The sequence below is a fragment of the Leopardus geoffroyi genome, chromosome D3, assembly GCF_018350155.1.
Source record: "Leopardus geoffroyi isolate Oge1 chromosome D3, O.geoffroyi_Oge1_pat1.0, whole genome shotgun sequence".
NCBI lineage: Eukaryota > Metazoa > Chordata > Mammalia > Carnivora > Felidae > Leopardus > Leopardus geoffroyi.
This window is the reverse complement of record NC_059339.1, coordinates 68,986,735-69,012,303: the sequence shown is the minus strand read 5'-3', so window position 1 is coordinate 69,012,303 and position 25,569 is coordinate 68,986,735. Positions and strand designations below refer to the sequence as shown.

At 41.6% G+C, this 25,569-nt stretch overlaps 1 protein-coding gene and 1 pseudogene across 8 annotated transcripts in view; both read left to right on the top strand.

The window, feature by feature from the left end:
• The window catches only part of DYM (dymeclin), a 336,944-nt gene that overhangs the window by 42,680 nt on the left and 268,695 nt on the right, over positions 1–25,569 (top strand). For all 8 annotated transcript variants that reach the window (XM_045458095.1, XM_045458090.1, XM_045458091.1 and 5 more), the window contains 3 exons: positions 7,523–7,616; positions 8,589–8,722; positions 24,671–24,743. In XM_045458095.1, coding sequence (XP_045314051.1) covers positions 7,523–7,616; positions 8,589–8,722; positions 24,671–24,743 — 301 coding nt within the window. The remainder of the gene's footprint in view (positions 1–7,522; positions 7,617–8,588; positions 8,723–24,670; positions 24,744–25,569) is intronic.
• Positions 13,647–17,529, top strand: LOC123588347 (annotated as a pseudogene).

Below are 25,569 nucleotides of genomic sequence, written 5' to 3'. Positions count from 1 at the left end.
CATTCTTTGTTTTTTTCTGGATGTCAGACTACTCTTTTCAGTATACTCATTTTTTCCCAGGGGCTTCTGGGGTTTTTTTTCTTCTTTCTTTCTTTCTTTTTAATTTTTTTATAAAATTTTTTAACATTTATTTATGTTTGAGAGACAGAGAGGGAGCGCAAGCAGGGGAGGGGCAGAGAGAGAGGGAGACACAGAATCTGAAGCAGGCTTCCGTCTCTGAACTGTTAGCACAGAGCCTGACATGGGGCTCGAACCCACGGACCACGAGATCATGACCTGAACTGAAGTCAGATGCCTAACCAACTAAGCCACCCAGGGGTCCCTCTTTCTTTCTTTCTTTCTTTCTTTCTTTCTTTCTTTCTTTCTTTCTTTCTTTCTTTCTTTCTTTCTTTCTTTCTTTCTTTCTTTCTTTCTCTTTCTTCCTTCCTTCCTTCCTTCCTTCCTTCCTTCCTTCCTTCCTTCCTTCCTTCCTTCCTTCTTCCTTCCTTCCTTCCTTCCTTCCTTTCTTTCTTTCTTTCTTTCTTTCTTTCTTTCTTTCTTTCTTTCTTTCTTTCTTTCTTTCTTTCTTTCTTTCTACATTTGAGGGGCACCTGGGTGGCTCAGTTGGTTAAGTGTCTGGTGTCTGATTTTTGATTTCAGCTCAGGTCATGATCTCAGGGTCGTGAGATTGAGTCCCATGTTGGACTCTTTGCTGAGTGTGGAGCCTGCTTGGGATTCTCTCTGCCCTTCCCTCCCTCTCCCTGCCCCTACCATTCCCCTGCCCACTCTGTCTCTCTCTCAAAATAAATAAACATAAAAAAAAATAGTCGATTTTCTCTTCTTCCACTGATGAAGCTTGTTACTCAAATTTGTTTGATAGTTTATTTTTTTAAGGTTTATTTGTTTTTAAGAGAGAGTGAGCACAAGTGGGGGAGGAGCAGAGAGAGAGAGGGAGACACAGAATCCGAAGCAGGCTCCAGGCTCTGAGCTTCAGCACAGAGCCTGACGTGGGACTCAAACTCGTGAACCATGAGATGATGACCTGAGCCTAATTCGGACACTCAGCCGACTGAGTCACCCAGGCGTCCCCTTGTTTGATAGTTTTGTTTTTTTTTTTTTTAATTTTTTTTTTTTCAACGTTTATTTATTCTTGGGACAGAGAGAGACAGAGCATGAACGGGGGAGGGGCAGAGAGAGAGGGAGACACAGAATCGGAAACAGGCTCCAGGCTCTGGGCCATCAGCCCAGAGCCTGACGCGGGGCTCAAACTCACGGACCGCGAGATCGTGACCTGGCTGAAGTCGGACGCTTAACCGACTGCGCCACCCAGGCGCCCCTGTTTGATAGTTTTGATTTAGTTCTTCCTCTGAAGGTTTACCATAGCCTGTTCCTTACTCTGTTGTTACTGTTTTGTTTTTCCTTATTCATGAAACTAGCAAATATTTATTGAGCACCTACTATATTATAGGCTCTATTCTGTATACTGTGCTCTATATTGCATAATATATTCCATATTCTGGCGCAAAAGACTGACCTAGATTCCTGACCTCATGGCTCTGTCTCATTAGGGGAATCAGACCAGAAATAAACAGACCTACTTTCATATGCTGTGTCTCTTCAGAAAACTAAAGCGGGGTAGACACACGGAGAGTACCCATGTAGGTATGTTGTTTGCTGTCAGAGAGGGTGTAAATACACCTTGTTATTAACCTTGTTCCTTGTGTGGATCCTGTAGGTGCTTGTTGAATCTGCTATTATTTAAGCTTGAAGGCAGGCTGCTGCTGTTTTCTAACCTAATTTTAGAACCCAGGAAGGTTTTATTTTGTGTAGGTTTTGCTTGGTTTAAATGGGACCTTCTCTTACCCTTACTCCTTGGCTTTGGAGAGAATTATAAAATTCCCTGAAGGAACATCTGGGTCAACATTTTTTGTACATGTACCCTCTAGTGCATGTTGCTCTGTGTCTGGCGTGTTTATTTCTCCCCAGTTGTTTTCGGCGGGGGTGGGGGGGGGTAGCCTCAGAGTTGGTGTAGAAAGTAGGAGGGAAGTGTAGGAAGTGGGATGAGTAACGTCAGTTTTCTTGTTGGAGTAGACAGAGAGGGGGAGATTTTGTCCTTAAAGTTACTTTCAAGTGGTTAGCCTTGCTAACCTGTCCATTGATTACCAAGTAAATACTCATCGGTTCTATAAACTCTGTAGCTCAAGTGTTCTCTGTTTTGGTGGGGAGAAGGACTGTCTGCCTGGAATTAGCATTTGTGTGAACCTGTGTCTTGTTGTATATTTTCAAGGGTGTTTGATATTTCAGTTTCGCGCTTCTAGAAATGCGGGCCAGATAACGTAATAAACTCCCATAAGTTCCTCTTCTGACTTCACTCATTTTCAGCTAATGGGCAGGCTTCATCTGTATCTCTCGACCATTCACGGAAGTATGAAACATGCACAGAAAAGCCGACAAACAGCACGTCCTCGCATATTAGACACCAACCTCAGGCATGTCATTTCATCCATAAATATTTTGGCATAGATCCCCTAAGAGGAGTTTTTTGTTTTGTTTTGTTTTTTTAAGGAAAACAATACCACTATCTTACTAGAAAGCAATTAAAAACATTTTTTTTAATGTTTGTTTATTTTTGAGAGAGAGGGAGACACAGAATCCGAAACAGGCCCCAGGCTCTGAGCTGTCAGTACAGAGCCCGATGCGGGGCTCAGACTCACAAACTGTGAGATCATGACCTGAGCTGAAGTCAGATGTTCAGCCGAATGAGCCACCCAGGCACCCCTAGAAAATCATTTTTAACATTATAAAATAACCACTGAGTGTTCACATTTCTGATTGTCTTAGTTTATGTGACTCAGGAACCAAAAGAAAGCCTATATGTTGTTATTGGTTGATACGTTTTTATGATTCTTTTCATAGCTAGGTTCCTTCTGCTATTGTCTATCTCTTCTTTTTTTCCCTAGTTATTTATTTATTTATTTATTTATTGAAGAAAGTGGGCAGTAGAGTTTCCCACAATATAAATTTTGGTGAGTACATCCCCATGGATTGCTAACCTGTCTCTGTCCTAGCTTCTGTATATTTATTGGATTGGGGACTTGGGTATTTTAGTGAAATATTGCGAAAGGTTGTTTCAGGGTCTGGAAGCAAGTCCAACTTTCTTACCCCAGATGGAAATTTTCTTTATAATACCTTTACCTGAATGTTACTCAGACTTTGCTTGAACTCCTGTGGAGATAGGGAAGTCTCTTCTTTACACAAAAGCTATGAACGGATTGCTACAAGTTCAAACTCTAGAGTGAAATGAGTTAGTTTTTGATTTAAGTGCCATTGTTATTTAATTTTACAGTTGAGGAAACTGAGGCATGGGGTGGGGGGCTGAAAGTAAGTTGCCAGGTGTCACAGCTAGTCAGTGGTGCAGCTGGGATTTGAACCTAGGCAGACACTGTGGTCTAATTCTGTTATGCTTTTCTGCCTTCCTGTCAGTTATTCCCTGTTCCTGCTCTAGCTTATTCAGCTTGAACATCATATTTGATTTTTACCAATTAACTTTGATTCCATTAAATTCCATCCAGGTGTTTAGGAGTATTGAGTCTACCATTGGGTATTGTTGTTGAAACAGCAGGGAGTGTACTTTGTTTTATTAGTCTATTTCCCTGTCTGCATCTTGTCTAAGAGTAGTGTGAAAACTGAAATGTTTTAGAATGTCAGCTGCATTAAGACTGTGCGTCCTGAGTATCTCCTTAGTACCTGAAAGAGTACTGGGTCCATACGTAGAATTAGCTCAATAAATACATGCTGAATGAATGAAAAGAAAAGGTATCCACAGTAGTAGTAGCTGGTTGCTGTTCCCAACAACACAGTGTTTTTTTTTGTTGTTGTTGTTCGTTTTTAAATAGCTAACCATTTATAAATTCAAACAATTACTTATGAAGTCATTCAGTAATAAAGGACCTGTTGAATGAACACAAGATTGTGAAGCTGGGGTTCTGAATAATGCTTTGTTTCGGTATTTTTTTTAATTTTAAATTTATTTTTAACGTGTATTCATTTTTGAGAGAGCGTGAGTGGGGGAGGGGCACAGAGACAGGGAGACACGGAATCCGAAGCAGGGTCCAGGCTCTGAGCTGTCAGCACAGAGCCCGACGTGGAGCTTGAACCCCACGAACCGTGAGATCCTGACCTGAGCCGAAGTCAGACACTTAACCAACTGAACAACCCAGGTGCCCCTGTTTCGGTATTTTGTTTCGGTTTACAGTAGCTAGGTAACAATAATTCACACAGAGATGCACTTGCAAACATTAACTTTTTGTTTTTGTGGGGTTTTTTTTTTTGTTTTTACACAGCGTATCCTGAAATCTCAGGATATTCTTTCATTAAGCCCCAAAACTTGAAAGAGAAGCAGGAAATTTTTTATTTCAAAGTGTAACTGACAAGATTTAACATCTAATCACATATCTATTCTTGATTATAACAGCCGGACAAAACCCGCCCTGACTTACCGCACGTGTCGCACCTTGCTGCCCACAGTGGGGTTCTCCGTTCAGCAGCAAGGAGCACCACCTGGGAGGCAGTGTTGTAGACTCTCAGGTCACCCTCGACACCTGCGAGATCAGAATTGGAACTTTAAGAGTGCCTTGTGATTTAAAGGCACATTAAGCCTTGAGAAGCGCTGTTAACTTCAGCAGGTGCAGGGGGGTGGCCCTGGGGTTCTGTGTGTCTGGCAGCCTCCCACATAACGCTGTTGCCACCAGTCCCTGAACCACGCTTGGAATAGCAAGGTGCCGCAACGCTTTATCGCAGAGAGAAAGTTACACTGTAACTTGCATTGACTCCAGCTGTGCCGCAACGCTTTATCGCAGAGAGAAAGTTACACTGTAACTTGCATTGACTCAAGCTGTGACAAGAACAGCTCCCCAGCAGGTTGACCTGAATTAACTTGACAGTTATTGAGCACTGAGCAGGTATGCTGTAATGGTGTACTTATTCCCATGTGTGATTTTTTTCTTATGTATGTATGTGCATACCTGGATTTTTAACAGTTCTGGAGAACTTCGTTCTTTCAAATCTTTGACACATTTTCAGCAAGTTCAAATATATGCATAGAGATGGCAGCAAAAGATAAGTGTCGGGTCTGAATTTTTCTGGGGCGTCTGCGTGGCTCAGTTAAGCACTGACCTCGGCTCAGGTCCTGATCTCGTGGTTAGTGAGTTTGAGCCCCGCATCAGGCCTGTGCTGACAGCTCAGAGCCTGGAGCCTGCTTTGGATTCTGTGTCTCCCTCTCTCTGTGCCCCTCCCCTGCTCGTGCTCTGTCTCTCTGTCTCTCTCTCTCTCTCTCTCTCTCTCTCTCTCAAAATAAAATAAACATTAAAAAAATTTTTTTTAAATGAATTTTTCAGGCAGCAGAGGCCAGTGTGTTGAGCGTTTGCATTTCTGTTTTTCGAAATAGTTAAAAATACATTTCGAAAGAGAAACAAATATTCAGAACTCTGGAATCTCTCAGTTTGAAAACCGTTCGTAAAGCAAAAAGACTGGACATTTGTCACTAACATTGTTGGCTTTGGGCCCAACACTTAACCTTTCTGGGTCTCTTTTCCTTCATCAATAAAATTAAAGTTTTTGGCTAAATGGTCTCTTCCTTCTGATGCGTTTTTTTTTTTTTTAAGTTTGTATTTAAATTCATACAGTGTATTTAAATAACGTACAGTGTAGTATTAGTTTCAGGCGTACAATACAGTGATTCAGCATGTCTGTATCACAAGTGCCCTCCTTAATCCCCATCACTTATTTCCCCCCTCCTGCCACCAGTAACCATCAGTTTGTTCTCTGTAGTTAAGAGCTGGTTTCTTGGTTTGCCTCTCTCTCTCTTTCCCCCCCCCTTTGCTCATTTGTTTCTTAAATTCCACATAGGAAGTGTGAAATCGGATGGTAATTGTCTTTCTCTGACTTACTTCACTTAGCATAGTACTCTTTAGCTCTGACGGGTTCTTAACTTCTGTGCTTCTGTGATGTATTAAGGTTGTCCAGAGACTCAGTGAAACTAATAGTGTGAATTCCCATTCAAGTCCAAAGGCCTGAAAACCGTAAGAGCCAGTGTTGTAAGTCCCTGTCCAAGGGCAGAAGGCTAACGTTTTAGTTCAACAGTCAGCCAGAGGAGGATTCAGTCTTCCTCCGACATCTGTCCCGTTCATGCCCTTAATGTGTTGGATGATGTGTGCCCACTTTGGAGAGGCCAGTCTGTTTTACTCAGCTGAAAATTAAAATGCAGAGACACCCTGACAGATACACCCAGAAATAAGTTTAACTGGATATCTGGGCATCCTGTGGCTCAGTTAAGTTGACACGTAAAATTAATCATCACGTGTGTCTTACTGGGCAGCCTGATAGAGCTTTGTATCTTCATTAAGTCTGATTCCTTGATTAGAGGGGTTGGTGTAGCACAGCATTTTAGAGCCAGAGATTGTAACCAGCAGACAAGGATGTGTCCTTGAGCGGTAACAACAGAGACGTGAGGATCTGAAATGGAGGTGATATTGGCGCTTATCCCGTAGTTGGTTTTGAGGACTTAGTGAGGTGATATGTGTAGAGCACTTACTGTATATTGGTCAGTGTGTGTTTCCTGTTGCTTGATGAGAAAACAGGTTGGAGAAGAAAAGTAATTTGTCTGAGGTTTAATATTCTGTTAATTATAGCCTTGGATCTAGAAACCAGATCTTCTGATTCTCATTACTGTATCCACTCAATTCTTTGGGCTATACTTGTTGAAATGCCCCCCTTTGAACTTAAACAACTTTTTGAGCAAATTCTTTAAAATTGTATTTGATCAAAATAGCTCCCCCCGGCCATAGTGCTTTATGTGTCTGTTTTTCGTTAGAATGATTTACGATGATCCGAACAGAGTTTTTGCCTTTACAGTTGATTGTGTTCTGTATACTGGGAATCATTTTTTGAGTTTTTTTTTAACATTTGCTTTTCTAAAGAGAAATAATGTGTGTGTGTGTGTGTGTGTGTGTGTGTGTGTGTGTGTAAATTGAGTATGTATCAACTATTCTCTCTTTTCTTTACAGTTTTGAATTCTGATATGAATTGTCTACTTTGTCCTATTGTTTCCATCATTTTCAGTTTGCAAATCATTTTTTTTTAATTTTCTAAAATGTTTTTTATCTGTGTTTGAGACAGAGAGAGAGAGCGCGCAAGCACGTGGGGGAGAAGGGGGAGGGACAGAGGATCCAAAGCAGGCTCTGTGCCGACAGCAGAGAGCCCAATGCAGGGCTCAAACTCACGGACCGAGAGTTCATGACCTGAGCCTAAGTCAGACGCTTAACTGACTGAGCCACCCAGACGCCCCTTGCAAATCACTTTTTGTTCAAAATTAAGACCAGCAATTTCTCTCATTGTTTATTTTCCTAATTAGATGTGAAGTTGGTCATAAGGTTTGTCTGTGAGCAACTTCAGCTTGACAGCTTGGTTTTGTAAGTGTTTTAATATGTTCACTTTGATTCCAGTTTTTAATTTTAACTTTTTAAAACCTTATCTTCTCTTGCAGTTGTAAACAATCCTCGAACAGGAAACCTTGGTGCGCTAATTAAGGTCTTCCTTTCTAGAACCAAAGAACTAAAACTTTCGGCAGAATGTCAGAAGTAAGCTGGCTGATTAAATCATGTTCTCTTTATATTTAGCAATATGAGTATTTTTCATTTTTTGGTGGAAATGGATTATGGTCTTTTTGAAAGCTATAAAGGAATTCTCATTATTAAAAAGTAAAAGAGAGGTTATAATTTACTGTCCAAGTCATTGTGGTGAGGTTATGAATTCTGGAATCTGTTTGATTTCAGCATTTCAGACAATCCTCAGAAATATATTCCTTAGGAAGGTTAATAGCAATGTAATTATTATTAAAAAAGATAGTTTCCCCGCCCCCATTATTATTGCTGTTCATACCTAGTTTACATTATGACTAAGTTTGAGTATTTCATTCCACATCTGTTTCCTTTCTTCCTTTCCTAGTAGATGAAAGAAAGTTCTGATTAGATATTATAATTTTATTTTTATTTGAATTCCAGTATAGCTAATGTAGATATTAAAATTTTATATTTGATGCCTTGGAAGGTTAATCTTTGATGCCCTCAAGCATTTTTTAAAACCAGTTTTGCTTCCAAACAAATTATATTGAATCTAATTGAAATTTTTCTTGTTGAGTTCCTGGTTACTAATACAAATAGCGACTATTGTCCTGGGCTGCTGGCAGTGCCCCATTTAAAATTTGGGTCGTGTGTTTGCATATAATCTCTTTATGTTACTATATTAAAAAAAATTTTTTTTTTTGCTTTTCTTTGCCCTGCCCACGTGTGGGACAAGTACGAAGTTAAGAACAAAGAGCGGCCATACCTAACGAAAATATTTTTGTTAGGTTGACTCACTAAGTAAAATGTACAGCATGAAACATGAAGTGGATTGGCATAGAGTAATATATCACTAGCCATGAAAAGATAGGGACGCTGTGATTATATTACAAACGGAATGGGCAAAACGACCGAGAAATCATGAACTGCATGGTGCCCGTGCTCCTGATGAAGTGCTGATTCCCGTGTGGTTTGGTCTTTCCTTTCTAGCCACATCTTCATTTGGCAGACACACAACGCTTTGTTTATTATTTGCTGTCTGCTGAAAGTGTTCATCTGTGAGATGTCAGAGGAGGAATTGCAACTTCATTTCACGTACGAAGAAAAATCTCCTGGCAGTTACAGTAAGTATGGCCTTTGAAGATGTTCCAGGGAGAGCATGCGTAACACGGAAGGATGAAACCTGAGGAATCAAAGCATAGTGTTGAAAATTCTCTCTGTCTTCCCTTTTCATTTTTAAACGACCTGGCACGCTGTCACTCCCTTTTCTCCTCTATTTAAATGAGCCAGAGCTCTCAAAGTTCTTTTTTCTTTTTCCTTTTTCTTTTGAAATAAGGAAGCCGGTAGCAGCGAAGCTTTTACTTACTTTGACTCTGACGCATATGGAAAATAAAATTAAAAGCCACAAATATACCTTTCAGAAAACCGGGTTGTCAACTTAAGTATCATTACTAGGGGAATACATTATTAAAGGAGACAACCAATCAGAAGTACGGATTTTAGACATATTGAAGGTTACTTTCATAGGACGCAGCAGTCTCTGGCTCTTTGGGTCTACTTGATCAGAAATAACGTTTAAGGGCAGTTTTACGATGCCGAAATGTGCGGTCTTTTTCCGAAGACACAGCGAAATGTTGCCGTTTTCTCCTGATATTGCTGGGTTTTTTGTGTTACTTTTTTTTTTTTTTTTTGGGCAGTAGTTAGGAAGGCCTGTAGTTTTCAAGATGGTGTTTTATGTCTTAGCATGAAAACTTACAGCCTGGAAAGTAGAAGGGCGGAAAGGGATTGTTATGTGAAATACAGGGAGTATAGGATTTTGTATCTACCCTTCCTGCTGACTTCTCTCTGAGGTTTGCAAAGGCAGTGTTGCTCCTGGTTCTGGGTTCATTTTTCTTTCTTTAAGAGAGAGAGAGAGGGTGCAAGTGAGTGAGGGGCAGAGAGAGAGAGAGAAGTGGGGCTCACCCAAAGTGGGGCTTATGTTTACCTGAAGCGCGGCTCGAGCTCACCTGATATGGGACTCGAACTCATGAACTGTGAGATCATGACCTGAGCCAAAGTCAGATGCTTATCCTGGACTCATTTTTCAAAATATGTCTCTAGGGGTGCCTGGGTGGCTTATTTGGTTAAGCGTCCAACTCTTGATTTCAGCTCAGGTCATGAGCTCACGGGTTTGTGCATTTGAGCCCTGCATGTGGCTCTGCACTGACAGCCCGGAGGGAGCCGGCTTGGGATTCTCTCTCCCTCTCTCTCTCTAGACTGCCTCTCTCCCCCACCCCTGTGTGTGTGTGTGTGTGTGTGTGTGTGCGTGTGTGCGCGCTCTCTCTCTCAAAATAATTAAACAAACTTAAAAAACCATGTCTCTGTTCTCATTAGACTTATTGTCTACCTAGAGTTTTGGTTTTTGTTTTTTTTTTTTAATGTTTATTTATTTATTTATTATTTTGAGAGAGACAGAGACAGCACAAGTTGGGGAGGGGCAGAGATGGAGAGAGAGAATCCCAGGCGGGCTCTGTGCTGACAGCGTGGGGCTCGAACTCATGAACTAGGAGATCATGACCTGAGTTGAAATCAGGAGTCAGACACTCAACTGACTGAACCACCCAGGCGCCCCCCTACCTAGAGCTTTATATGTTGATTCTGAGTTTTAAGAGAGAAATATGTTCAGTTTACTACTGTGATAATATGTATTTGTTAAACATACACGGATGTTTATTTATTTATTTATTTAAAAAAAAAATTTTTTTTTTCAATGTTTATTTATTTTTGGGACAGAGAGAGACAGAGTATGAACGGGGGAGGGGCAGAGAGAGAGGGAGACACAGAATCGGAGACAGGCTCCAGGCTCTGAGCCATCAGCCCAGAGCCCGACGCGGGGCTCGAACTCACGGACCGCGAGGTCGTGACCTGGCTGAAGTCGGACGCTTAACCGACTGCGCCACCCAGGCGCCCCCATACACGGATGTTTAAACAGAGCTTTTAATCAGAATTCTGTCTGGCATGTGTTAATTTTGTTAATGCTAGGCTTCGTTTTTGTGGTACCGAAGTGCCAAAGCAGCCCTAGTCAGGGAGGTGCAAACCTTTCCACCAAAGGGGTAGCAGCAGGAATGGAGTGCATGTTTGCTTCATGGGGCCTGAGAATTAAGCCAGCCAAGAACCTACAAACCCAACACTTTGTTTTGCTTTATGTCAAAACAATTATGCATATATTGTACTTTATTTACTTAAAAAATTAAAAAAAAATTTTAATGTTTTATTTATTTTTGAGAGAGAGAGCGAGAGAGAGAGACAGAGTGCAAGTAGGGGAAGGGCATAGAGAGAGGGAGACCCAGAATCCGAAGCAGGCTCCAGACTCTGAGCTGTCATTACAGAGCCCGAAACTCATGAACCACAAGATCATAACCTGAGCCGAAGTCAGACACTTAACCAACTGAGCCACTCAGGCACCCCTTGACATTTCTACTTATCAGCGGTCTAAGTCCTTTTTACATTTTCTATCAATGTCTTTTTACAGTTTATAAAAGTAATAAAATTAAATGATTGCATACATACTGTTAAATGGTAAAAAAAAAAAAAAAAAAAAGACATCATTATGCAGTACCTAAAAACATCCATTTATCAGCTTGTATGTGCATATCCGCATTAGGTATGCGGAAGCTGCAGGTGTAGATAATATGCAGTTTGGTTGTTTGAAGGTTGAATTGACGGAAGTACAGGACCATCTACAAACAATTGAGCGCAGTCAGCTGTGGGATTTTAGGATGGTCGGGTTACCACACCCTACAGGATTTTTCTTCCAATTCCTTGTCAAACTGCTGCGGCGAGATGGATGTTGCTGGCATGTTCAGGGAAGCCTTCTTTCTGAGGCTAATGTGACTGCCAGTAAGCTCCCAGTTTGTAACAGAAATTTGGGAGGATGTCCTCGGTGAACATTTCCCCACGGGCTGTGGATGATGTGGTAATAGATTGTTTGCTGCGGAGAATTTGTATCCTCTTGTACCTATAACTCTTGGTGCTCTTCCCTGCCTTTGAGAATAGTCAGAGGGGACAAAGCTAGCCCTAGGGGAAACCAGGAAGCGCGACAAAATGGTTTCTGTTTCCCCTTTGCCTTCTGTGTGAGTTCTGTTCCTCCTAGTGTCCTGCGGTTCTCGGTATCATCTTCCATTACCTCCGATACTTAATTTACATTTTGCATCTCCTAAATCCGATATTTGAAGTCCTGGGGGGTTTGCATGTATAGTTTGTTTTTGCAAACACTTTGTTTCCTTATGTATTTGAGGATGTTGGTTGTGAGCTTTTGCTGGTTGGATCTTAATCTGAGGCCCCAAATCAGGGAGGGATTTGCATTTGCTGCTGGAGGGATCTAGGGCTGCGTCACCCGAGGCCATTAAGCCTCCTCCAGAGGTTCTGGGCCTAATGTGCCATCTCAGGTTCAGCTTCCCAGTGGCAACCCATACGGCCTTGTACCATCGTTCATCATCAGGGTCACCCTACCCTTAGAATTTGTTTACTTCCCAGTGTTTTACTCTGGATTCAAGCCAGTTTGTTCGCCTGTGGTTGTGCTTTTTGGTTATGGTGCAAGGGTCCTTAGAGATTTCCTTTACTTTCTGGAAGCCCATCAATGCACTAAAAAGAGTTATTTTAGCCAAGAACTACTTGTTTTGTATAGGAGGCCTCTTTGGAGTAACTACTCCACTAATATTGCCCCCAGTGGAAGGCAATTATAGTTTATTTACAAACATTTTTACATTTTTTTTTAAATGGGGGACGAAGTGGGGTGCCTGGGTGGCTCAGTTAAATGTCCGACTTTGGCTCAAGTCATGATCTCACAGTCCATGAGTTCGAGTCCCGCGTCAGACTCTGCACTGACAGCTCAGAGCCTGGAGCCTGTTTCGAATTCTATGTCTTCCTCTCTCTCTGCCCCTCTCCCACTCATGCTCTGTCTCTTTCTCTCTCTCTCTCTCTCTCTCTCAAAAAAAATAAACATTAAAAAAATTTAAAAAAAAATAAATGAGGGAAGAAGCTTTGAAGATTGAGAGACTGAAGACAGAAGAAAAAAAAAAGAGGGGGAACGAGCTGAAACGAAAGCCCAGGGAAGTGGGGGATGCTAGGATCGAGAGCACAGAGTGGGGTGCTTTGAAGGAGCATACCATGTGTGCCTGTGAGCAGGTGGTGGTGTGGGTGGGTGTTGAGGGGATGAAGGACATGGGTCATGTGCCAAGAGCTGGGGACAGCAGAATGTGGAGCGTGGTGGTCAGTTACGGCTGTGCAGAGAGTAGGTAGAAAAGACGCTGGAGCTTGTCGGGTCCATGCAAAGGCTCACTTAACCACGTTTCCTTGGCATAAACTAGTTCAATATAAATTTATTCTAAAAAATCATACTGCCCTCAAGCACAGTGGATTGAAACTACATGTTTATCTTTGCGTTCTTCTGAAGCCCCAATAAAACATCAGTAAAAGCACTGTTAGAAAGTCATGATTTTCTTATTAGTTTAAAGAGGAGGCAGGGGGAACACAGTGTTAACGTTTCGCAAGTTGGAAAGTGGAGTAATGGTGAACTCAACTGATCGGTGAAAGCCGAAGAAGGCTACATGCCTTCAGGGTTGGAGAACTCCAGGAAACAGCCAGTTCTTGCCATAGAACCCTGGAAAGGCTGAGGAATTGGAACTGTCTCCGAAGGCAGACACCCAGGAGGAGTGATGGAAAGAAACAGTGGGTCGCCCAGCTCCTCTCCCCAGCTCTGCGCAGTCAGGAGACCACCCAAGACCACCCCCCTCCTTTGGGCCACCTGGGGAGCTCAGTCGGTTAAGTGTCCAACTCTTAGTTCAGGTCTTGATCTCAGGGTCATAATAAGTTCAAGCCTCGCACTGGCCTCTGTGCTGGGCAGGAAGCCTATTTAAAAAGAAAAAAAACCACTAGAATCTCTTCTCCAAGAGGCTGAACCAAGATACGGGGGCTCCCTGGCCCAGTGGAGGGGTGGTCTACTGAGAACAGGGCTAAGAGCAAACGCTACAAATGGAGAAGTGAGGCATCTTGACTTGGCTTCCAGGAATGTGGGCACTGGGGTTGTACCCGCTATCTCGAAGGTTGATGCATACTCTTCTGGAGAAAATGAACCCAAAACAGGGAAAAGACGTGGAGATGCTGTTGTTTGGGTGTCCCTCAATGGAACAGCTCCGGAACCTCCCCCTGGAGGCAGGCTGTGCCTGTGCACGCAGAGGTTCCATGAACATTGGCTTCCTTCTGGCAAGCAAATGGGGAACCAAGGGTCCTGAGCAGTTGAAAAAAACTTCCAACTTGTGAGAGACCAAAGCAAGGAAAAGACGATCAAGGGTAGAATATTTGTGGAAATTAAAAAAATAATCCATAATCATACCTCTCTAACGTAACTACTCTCCTTTTCATTCTCCTCTGGCTGAAAACCTTTTTGAGACTCTTTGGAAGTACCTTCAGAATCCATGATGAATTCATTTAACTAAATGCAGTAAAGGTAAATCTCCCTCCTTTGAAACTAGTTTTGAATTTTTTCAGATGGCTGAGGTGCTTTGACTCCCATGGCAGCAGGATTTCACTGTTCTCTTCTCTTTGCTTGAGCTACCCTCTAGGGCCTGGAGCAGGCTGTAGCTCAAGAGGTAAACCTGAAATTGTGTAGTGGGTAGGGGAGTTGTTTCTGTCTGGTTTATTTTTGTCTTAGTATAAAACTTAACAGTTTAATTTCATTACTTGAGTAGTGCAAAAAGCAAATAAAACAGTTGCTGGAAAAAGAACTCAAGAAAGCATGGATTTATTATTTTGAAATATTTAGTATATAAGATTTGTAATCTGTCTTTGCAGAAAAATAAAAGTGCTTCTAGGACCTCCTGAATTGTTCTTGGCCTTACATTAGGTAATACTGTTTTGTGATATTTCTTTTTTCTCTCTTTTCTGTTATCAGTGGAATAGAATCATTAAACTTTACTAATAGGTTGCTTTCTGATTTCAAACTATATCACAAAGCTATAGTGATCGAAACAGTGTGGTATTGGCATTAAAGCAGATACAGATCAATGGAACAGAATAGAGAGCCCAAAAATAAACCCACGCATATGTGGTCACTTAATTTGTGACAAAGGTGCCAGAAATATACAATAGAGAAAGGACAGTCTCTTCAGTAAATAGTGATGGGAAAGTTGGACAGACACATGCAAAAGAATGAAACTGGCAATCCCTATAAAAACACCACCAGCATTCTTCACAGAGCTAGAACAAACAATCCTAAAATTTGTATGGAGCCAGAAAAGAATAGCCAAAGTAATCTTGAAAAAGAAAACTGATGCTGGAGGCATCACAATCCCGGACTTCAAGCTGTATGACAAAGCTGTAATCATCAAGACAGTATGGAAATGGCACAAAAGCAGACACTCAGATCAATGGAACAGAATAGAGAACCCAGAAATGGACCCACAAACGTATGGCCAACTGATACTTGACAAAGCAAGACAGAGTATCCAGTGGAATAAATAAAGACAGTCTCTTCAGCAAGTGGTGCTGGGAAAACTGGACAGTGACATGCAGAAAAATGAACCTGGACCACTTTCTTACACCATACACAAAAGCAAACTCAAAATGGATGAAAGACCTAAGACAGGAAGCCATCAAAATCCTCGAGGAGAATGCAGGCAGAAACCTCTTTGACCTCGGCTGCAACAACTTCTTATTCAACACGTCTCTGGAAGAAAGGGAAACAAAAGCAAAAATGAATTATTGGGACCTCATCAAAATGAAAAGCTTCTGCACGCAAAGGAAATAATTAGCAAAACTAAGAGGCAGCCAAAGGAATGGGAGAAGATATTTGCAAACGACATATCAGATAAAGGGTTAGTATCCAAAATCTATAAAGAACTTATCAAACTCAACACCCAAAAAACAAATAATCTGGTGAAGAAATGGGCAAAAGACATGAATAGACACTTCTCCAAAGAAAACATCCAGATGGCCAAACAACACATGAAAAAATGCTCCACATCACTCATCATCCGGGTAATACAAATTAAAACCACCATGAGATACCACCTCACACCTGCCAGAATGGCTAACATGAACAACTCAGGCAACGACAGATGTTGGCCAGGATGTGGAAAAGGGGGATCTCTTTTGCACTGCTGGTGGGAATGCAAACTGGTGCAGCTACTCTGGAAAACAGTCTGGAGGTTCCTCAAAAAATTAAAAATAGAACTACCCTACGACCCAGCAGTTGCACTACTAGATGTTTATCCAAGGGATACAGATGTGCTGTTTCGAAGGGGCACATGTACCCCAATGTTTATAGCAGCACTATTGACAATAGCCAAAGTATGGATAGAGCCCGTATGTCCATCGATGGATGAATGGATAAAGATGTGGTATGTATACACACACACACACACACACACACACACACACACACACACACACACACACTGGAGTATTACTCAGCCATCAAAAAGAATGAAATCTTGCCATTTGCAACTATGTGGATGGAACTAGAGGGTATTAGGCTACGTGAAATTAGAGAAAGACAAATATCATATGACTTCACTCATATGAAGACTTTAGGATACAAAACAGATGAACATAAGGCAAGGGAAGCAAAAATAATATAAAAACAGGGAGGGGGACAAAACATAAGAGATTCTTAAATATAGAGAACAAACAAGAGGTTTGCTGGAGGGGTTGTAGGAGGGGGGATAGGCTAAAGGTAAGGGTCATTAATCTATTCCTGAAAAAAATATTGTTGCACTCTATGCTAACTAACTTTGATGTAAACTTAAAAAAATAAATAAAATAAATAAATAGAATGAAACTGGACCCCTATCTCATACTAAACACAAAAATTAATTCAAAGTGGATTAAAGGCTTGAATGTAGGACCTGAAACCATAGAACTCCTAGAAGAAAATATAGGTGGTAAGCCCCTTGATATAGGTCTTAGAGATGACTTTTTTGAATCTGACCCCAAAAGTGAAAATAAACAGGTGGGACCACATCAAACTAACCAGTTTCTACCCAGCAAAGGAAACCATTAAGAAAATGAAAAAGCAACTTACTGAATGGGAGAAGTTACTTGCAAGTCATATATCTGATAAGGGGCTAATATCCAAAATATAAAAGGACTCAGCGCCTGGCTGGCTCAGTTGGTGGAACATGGACTCTTGATCTCAGGGTCATGAGTTCAAGCCCAAGTTGGGCATAAAGCTTACTTAACAACAACAACAACCAAAAAGCCTAAGGATTCAACAGTTTTTGACCTCTTTTCGGGTTATTGCAGTGCATGGCACCACAAGCTGCAAAGCCTCCCGTAACACCCTGTACGAGGCGGTGCGGGAAGTCCTGCACGGGAACCAGCGTGGGTGCCGGAAGTTTTGGGAGATGGTGGAGCTGCATATCACCTTGAATATCTGTGGCTCTCAGAAGGACAAATGCTTCTTGGGCACCATTGGGCTTAAGTCCACTCCCTGCCTGAAGTTCTCTGTATGTGCTTTGGGGGACCAGCAACACTTGATGAGGCCAAGGCTGTGGATATTCCCCACATGGACATTGATGTGCTGAAGAACTCAACAGGAATAAAAAACTAGGCAAGAAGCTGGCCGAGAAGTATGATGCCTTTTTGGCTTCATAATCTTTGATCGAGCAGATCCTGTGAATCCTGGGCCCGGGACTTAATAAGGCTGGCAAGTTCCCTTCCTTGCTGATCCACAGTGAGAACATGGTGGCCAGAGTGGATGAAGTGAAGTCCACGATCAAATTCCAGATGAAGAAGGTGCTGTGTCTGGCATGAACATTATAGATGATAAGCTTGCATACAACAGCTGTCAGTTTCCTGGTGTCATTGCTCAAGAACAGTTGGCGGAAATTCTGGGCTTTCTACTTCAGGAGTGCCATGGGGCCCCAACATCTGTATTAAGGCACAGCTTAATAAACCATAGTGCTATCATAAATATCATAAATAGTGCACACATATATGTACATATATACACACTATATATAATATGTATACACATATGTATTATATATTATATAGTACAACTCAATAGGGAAAAATAATCAGATTACAAATGGACAGAAGATCTGAATAGACATTTTACCGAAGAAGACAGATGGCAAAGAGGTACATGAAAAGATGCTCAACATCACTAATTATCTGGGAGATGCAAATCAAAACCTCGGTGAGATATCACCTCACACCTGTTGGAGTGCCTCTGGTCAAAAAAGGCTAGAAATAGCAAGTGTTGGCAAGAATGTGGAGAAAAGGTGAGCCCTTGTGTACTGTTGGTGGGAATGCAGCACACTGTTGGTGTAACCACTATGGAAAACAGTATGGAGATTACTCAAAAAAATTAAAAACAGAACTACCCTATGACCCAGCAGTTCCATTTCTGGGTATTTGAAAAAAAGGAAAACACTAATTTAAAAAAATGTATGTACCTGCATGTTCATTTCAGCATTATTTGCATTACCCAAGATATAGAAATAACCTACGTGTCCATTGATGGATGAGTGGACAAAGATGATGTAGTATATATACACAATGGGATATTATTCAGCTATAAAAAACGAAATCCTGTCATTTACCGACAATGTGGATGAGCCTTGAGGGCATTAGGCTATGTGAAATAAGTCAGAGACAAATACCATATGATCTCTCTTATATGTGGAAGCTAAAAAATATTATACATATATCAGGCTCATAGATGGAAAGAACAGATTGGGGGAGCGGGGGTGGGAGAAGTGGGTACATTTATTTATTTTTTTAGTATAAATAAATTGAATGCAAAAAATAACAAAAGTAGAATTTAAGAGGACAGAACTTTCAATTGGCCTAGAATCTAAGTACGTATTATGCAGTACAATACCCTGTCGCATATATATTCTATTTAGTTAGTGGTTACTCACTAAAATCTGTTTCTAAACTTTTTACAATGTACCACGAAACTGTTTTCTACTCTTTTCTGTTATCAACAGTGTTTATACTATACTCAGCTGAGAAATAAAAAAGGCGTATTTTTATTAAACTTGGAAGACTATATTATCCTTGAGTATAATTAGAAACATTTCCATTTGATTGTAGTAATAGCAGGCAGCCGGAATGATTGCAGATTTTATTGGAATGTGTGGGGCACAGGCTTACAAATAGTGTAATACATTAAAATGTAGATCAGTTTTCATTTTAGAAAAGAGTGAGTCCATCTGCTTTCCCTTAATTTATGATTATTTTATAGAAGCATGTTCGATTTTGCTCATTAGAAGTTTAAATATGATTTTTAATATTTTAGAATAATTCCAGGAGCCCCTGGGTGGCTCAGTCGGTTGGGTGTCCGACTTCAGCCCAGGTCATGATCTCGCGGTCTGTGAGTTCGAGCCCCACATCAGGCTCTGTGCTGACAGCTCGGAGCCTGGAGCCTGCTTCGGATTCTGTGTCTCCGCCTCTCTCTGCCCCTCCCCCACTTGTGCTCTGTCTCTCTCTATCAAAAATAAATAAAAAACTAAAAAAAAATTTAGAGTAATTCCAGTATTAGTTTCACAAATAAAACTGCCAATTACAGACTTTACCACGGTTTTCTGAATATAAGTTTATAGTAAATACAATCCAGCTTATGTGTCCTCCACCTTAAGGAAGTTAGTTTTGCTCTAAGCTTTTGAGGCACTTTGGGAACCTGTTTGTGGCATATAGCTCTGTTAGTTCTTGATTATATTTTTAATACTTGTGTTTGGCACGGTGTGGCTTTAAGCAGCATTTAGAAACTGGCAGCTTTCTACATGCAAAAGGAAACAGCAGTGAGCTCTCTGTGTTTTAATTTTTCCATGCTACCTGATTTAAATGACCCATAGGTTTTTCTCTGGCTGCTGCTTTGTTTTCCTTTAGTGCTGTTTCTTTCCCTCTTCCTCGAGTGAGTGCTTTTTTCATGATTTTCTCCCTCTCCCCTTCCCCTCCTACTTTGGTGGAAGGTATTTGATTTTAACAGTATCTTGCTCTCCTCTGGTTCCCTCCCTAAGGAGAGTGTGGTGTTTTAGCACGTACTGCATGGGGACTGAACAGCTCAGTTCCAAGTGGAGATGCCTGGAGTTGGAAGGGACCGTGGCTGTCATCTGGTCTTTCTTTGCTCCTTCCTGTGGCGTCACTCATAGCGACCAGAGACGCAGGGTTAGGGCTTCAAAACGGGGAACCCCTGGAATAGAAGTAGGATTTCAGTGGCCTTGTTCTGCATAATACTCATAGTAACAGTTTCTATTTATTCATTGTTTGAACTTATTTCTAACTTAGGTAGTTTTCTCTTTTCAATTTTAATTTTAATTTTTAACTTTATTTAAACCCAAGTTAGTAACATGTAGTATAATAATGGTTTCAGGAGTAGAATTTAGTGATTCATCACTTACATACAACACCTAGTGCTCAGCCCAGCGAGTGCCTTCTTTAATGCCCATCACCCATTTAGCCCACCGCCCTACCCAACACCCCACCAGCAACCTTCAGTTTGTTCTCTGTATTTAAGAGGCTCTTATGGTTTGCCTCCCTCTCTGTTTTTGTCTTATTTTTCCTTCCCTTCCCCTATGTTCATCTGTGTTGTTTCTTGAAATCATATATTTGTTTTTCCCTGACTGACTTATTTCCCTTAGCATAATACCCTCTAGTTCCATCCATGTTGTTGCAAATGACAAGATTTCATTCTTTTTGATTGCTGAGTAATATTCCATTGTATGTAGATATATACACATCATGTTTTCTTTACCCATTTGTCAGTGGACATTTGGGCTCTTTCCACAATTTGACTATTGGTGACAGTGCTGCTAAAACATTGGGGTGCACGTGCCCCCTTCAAATCAGCATTTTTGTATCCTTTGGATAAATACCTAGTAGTGCAATTGCTGTGTCTAATATTTTTAATTTTTTGAGGAACCTCCATACTGTTTTCCAGAGTGGCTGCACCAGTTGGCATTCCCTATTTTTTCTTTCTTTCTTTCTTCTTCTTTTTTTTTTTTTTTTTTTTTAGAGAGAGTGAGCACAAGCAGGGGAGAGGAGCAGAGAGCGAGAGAGAATCTTATGCACACTCCACAGTGTGGAGCCTGTCGCGGGGCCCGATCCCACGACTCTGGGCTCATGAGTCGGTCACTCAACCAACTGAGCCACCCAGGTGCCCTTCTAAATGGGATATTTAAATCAAAGACTTCCAGTATGCGTTCATGAATGTGTAACATATCACCTTCATGTGTACCTAACACAGGGTATTTCATATCTCTCCCCTCATTCATTTACCAGTGGTTTGTATTTAGGGTCTTCAGTGAATCATGGGTTGTTGGACCAGGTTTTTTCCAACTTTGTGTAGAAACAGGTCTTTAAAAATCATTCATAATGTTTTTGTTTGTTTCTTGGTTTTTTTTTTTTTTTTCTTTCTATGAGTCCGTCTGGATTTGGGTTCAAATCTAGTCTCTACCACTTACTGTAAGTAAACTGACCTCTCTGACCCTTGGTTTCTTTGTCTGTAATACAATGGTGATGATCATATCTACTTCTGAAGAGTTATTATCGGGGGGGGGGGGGGATGCCTGACTGGCTCAGTTGGTGGGCTGTACAACTCTTGACCTCAGGGTTGTGAGTTCAAGCCCCATGTTGGGTGTAGAGATTACATAAAAATAAAATCTTAAAAATCAGAAAAAGCTATTGTCAGGATTAATGTGGAATAAAGAATGAAATGCTTGGCACAGTGCCTCTCAAAGGGTAGAGTACTCAGTAAATATTAGCTATGAATGTTATCTCAGAGAAGCTAACATTGAAAATATGAGCCTATTTGACTGAAGCTATAAGAGGCAATTTAAAACTCTTTAAGAGAGAAAAACTCTGGGTATAAAACTTCACAATATAGTAAACACACTGAATCTCTTCAAAGTCCTTCGCTCATAGAACTTCAGTTTACTTTGTCACTGACTTGAAAATTTCAAGGACTTTCTAGATTCTCTTTCCTGTGAGAAATGCAGGAGTGTTACTATAATTTTTGGCAGGTGAGTTTATATCTACTTGTTTTTATTGGCACTAAGGAAGATATTTGGCCTCAAATGAAAGCTGAGTGATAGAAACGCTGCTTGGACATCAGATCTGGTAAGAGTCGGATCTTGTCCATCTTCACTTGATACACAATTATCCGCTTCTAGATTAGTCCCAGACATAAGAATTTGGTATTCTGTAGGGATATTTTGTTTTAGGAAGTGGAAGTTGTCTGAGATTTCAACTGGAAATTGCTTATTCTCGTCTTCTGTTAGAGTTTTGGCCTTGAAATGGTACATTTCACTTGCATGAAATGTATTTATCGTCATTTTCATTGGTAGGTTGATGACAAAGCTGTGAATAGACTCCTTAATTGACCTACGCTGTAATCTTGGCCGAAGTCAGGATTTGGATGGCACGTGACATAGAATACAAAGTCCTCCTCAGGGTGTTAAGAGTTGAGAATGAGATGTGTTTATACCCCTGAAAGGAAAAAATCCAACCATGTGTGGTCCTCAGCATTTGTTCCCTGACATTCTGTAATTAACAGACTGCTGACTACTTGGCTGAACAGGGGACACCGTTCGAGTGGCCTGCTGATTTGGTCTGAAATGTTCTTCAGGGAATCAATGATTGATTTTAAATGTCCTTACTTGGGTCTGTGTCACTCCGTTCTGTAGGATGAGCCAGCAAATGACATTTCAGCAAGCTTGAATTGGGTATAGATTGTATGCCAGCAAATCAACTTGGAGTAGGTTATTGGCTCACTTGGGTTATGTTGGACGGCTTTTGCAATGAGAAGGATTTTAGTTACGTGTACTTTTTGTGGTGCAGCCTCAGAGACCAGTGTTACATATCTCCATATTTTACTTTCTTCACTAGTTGAGCTAAGCCTGGCACTGCTCAAATAGATTTAAGGTAGTTATTGAACTCGATTCTTGCTGTGTGTTCTTTTTAGCACTGATCGTTGTGGTCAGTGTGATTTAGTATTTTCTTTAAGTTCTGCGTTTACCTCTCAGAGGGTTACTGTTCCAGTTGTGTTTGTAGCAAGGCAGGAAGGGATTTCTTCATAATTTCTGAGTACCAGGTCATATGGTGGTCTAGAAAAAAGAATTGCTAAACTTTGAAGCTCCAAGTGCGCTGATGCCTCAGAAATAACCACTAGATTTCTCCTAGATGCCTAGGTTAATTTAGTTCAGCAGACATGTCTTTAGTGTACATGGTGTGTGCGTGAAGCTCTTTGTCAGTCCTCATCCTCGAGAAGTACAGAGTCCAGGAGGAGCCTTCCCACATAGAGGCAGGAATCAGAGCATGATGTAACCAACACATGCAGTGAAAGACCCATGCATGAGGCAAGGTGCTTTGTAGATGATTATTTTTACTCAGAGTGAGGCAGGAGAGTTGGGTTTTATGGAGGAGAGGAAGGCTGTGGAGGATCCAGATGGATAAAAATTGGCCCTTAAAAAAGTCAGGTTTTTATCGTCGGAGGGCAGGCTCGGCAGAGGGAATGTTGTTGAGGAGGCATGAAATGGCGTGTTGCAGGTAGCCGATTTGGTCTGAATATAAGTTGTGTTGTTGTTGGAGTATAAATTGTGAATAATGGGGAGGGGTCATGGTAGAAAGGGGTACAGGGCCTGTGTCTTGAAGCGTCTGGCGTGCGGTACTTTTGCACGTGGAGTTTTTTTCTGATGCCTCGTGTTCAGCTTAAAGTAGTTGAAAGGAAGTAAGCCAGGAGAGAGAAAGGAAGGAGTTGGGTTAGCTCTGTCTGGCAGCAGGCTGGAGTCTGGGTTGGAGAGGAGGAAAATTGAAGGTGGGAATTGAAAGAAGATCAGGAGTGAGTTTGAGTTTAGTGAGCTGGTTTAACTGAGCTGAGGTGATGAAGTAACAGAAGCCTGACGAGGAGTGCAGAAAAGAGGAACCGTCAGAGAGGTAGGCTGTGCCTGCCTAGAGTGGACCTAGAGATTGGTTAAGCAAGCTGCGGGAGCATAGTCTGGGTTTGGCCCTGCCTTCTTGATGCAGTCACCAGAAGAAAGTAGAAAGAATAGGTGGATTGGGAAAGATGGGGTCAGGTTTGAACACACGGAGTTGGGGTACTGCTGAAGCATCTAGGTGGAGATGGCCAGTAGGCCATTGGATATAGAGATAAACGGTTCAGTGGCGAGGCCAAGAGGAGAAGTGCAGGTGTAGGAATCACCCGTGTGTAAGTGATGGTTGGTGAAGGAGGACATAGGGAGCAGGAAGAGAGGAAGCCAGTAACACCGCAGTAGTCGACAGAAATGCTAAGGAAGTGGATCCTGAGAACGTATAGAAAAAGAAGTAGATTGGAAATCAGGTGTCGTAGGACCTGAGGGGAGAAAGAATTCTGTGAAGGAGTAGGTGTCAGTAGCATCCACAGCCAGAAGTCACGTGAGCTGCTGATTTGATTGACTTTGGAAATGAGATGGTCACTTAGAGCAGTTTGGGACAGAGGAGCATTTCTTCTGGATGCTTCTTTTGCATCCTACCATTGCCACTTCCTCTGTGACTCAGGAAAGCCATTTTGCCTTTGGCTCTTTACTTGTAAAGGGGTGGTTGGCCTCTTGGTGGGTTTCGGTCTGTGATCTGTGGAGCCCCACGGGTTCAGAACGGTGCTCTGGGGCCCATCAAGGAGATCCAGCGTTTGGCCACGTGTTTATTGGGGGGAGGAAGTATAGGTATTCTACTCATGATGCAAACAAAGTAGCTAGAGCAGGTTGATTTTTTTGGCCTATTTTATATATATCACTTTAGTGTAAGATTTTATATGAAACAACATGGTGTAAAATAAGAGATTTGAAAACTACCGCCCTACAGAACCGTAAGAGACTTTGATGTGTTAAAAGTTACATACTTAATAGCGAACGTTCAAAATTCCTATACTAGATGAAGATCGTAGTATGTGCTAACTTGCTCATGGTTCGGATTTTATTAGAGGTCAACATACAGCATCTGACTTTATGTAATCATAACTGTTATTATTCTTCTTAGAAATGAAGACTGAACTTCTAAAAGCTCGATTCTGTTTTACGCTTTGTTAAAAAACCATTTATGTGTCTTACCAGGTTCTGACTCTGAAGATCTTTTGGAAGAATTGCTCTGTTGTTTGATGCAGTTAATCACTGATATTCCACTCTTGTAAGTTCTGGCTCAGCCGGGATTTGTTTTATCTTCTTTTGTATATTGAAGATGGTAATTGATCATGTCAAAGAGTTTGTGGGTCCTGGTGTGGGTTTTGGTTTTGTTTTTGTTTGAGAGAGCACGCCTGTGCACACTAGCGAGTGGGACAGGGATGCATAAGAAGAGGGCGAGAGAATCTTAAGCAGGCTTCACGCCCAGTGAGGAGCCCGAATCAGGGCTCGATCTCACAACTATGAGATCTTATCTGAGCCGAGTCAAAAGTTGGTCACTTAACTGACGGAGCCACTCAGGTGCCCCTCTGGTGTAGTATTGTTATGTGTGCGTTTTATGTATGTCTCTGTGTACATCCATGGAGTTCATCTGTATCTTTTGCTTAATATTTATACTCTCACTCTGCATTATCAAAATAAGAATTTTATGTTCAGGGGGAAATAAACTGATCCTTAGGAATATTGAGCAAATGGTAGGCACAGAATTAATCTCCGTAGCGATATCTTACAGAGCTCTGTAAGTAGGATGTAAGAGAGACTCTAATCCGTATGTGGTAGAGGCAGCTAGTTAGCCACCCAGCATCCTCCCCTTCTTCCTTACTTCCTGACCTCTTTTGGAGAGGTTGGATTTCCATTTCTAGCCTTTTTTGAAGATAGGTGTGATCCCTGAGATGTAAGGGGACATCTTCCAATAAAACTTCTGGGTAGGGGCACCTGGATGGCTCAGTCGGTTGAGCGTCCAACTTTGGCTCAGGTCAGGATCTCACGGTACGTGGGTTCGAGCCCTGCGTCGGGCTCTGTGCTGACAGCTTAGAGCCTGGAGCCTGCCTCCG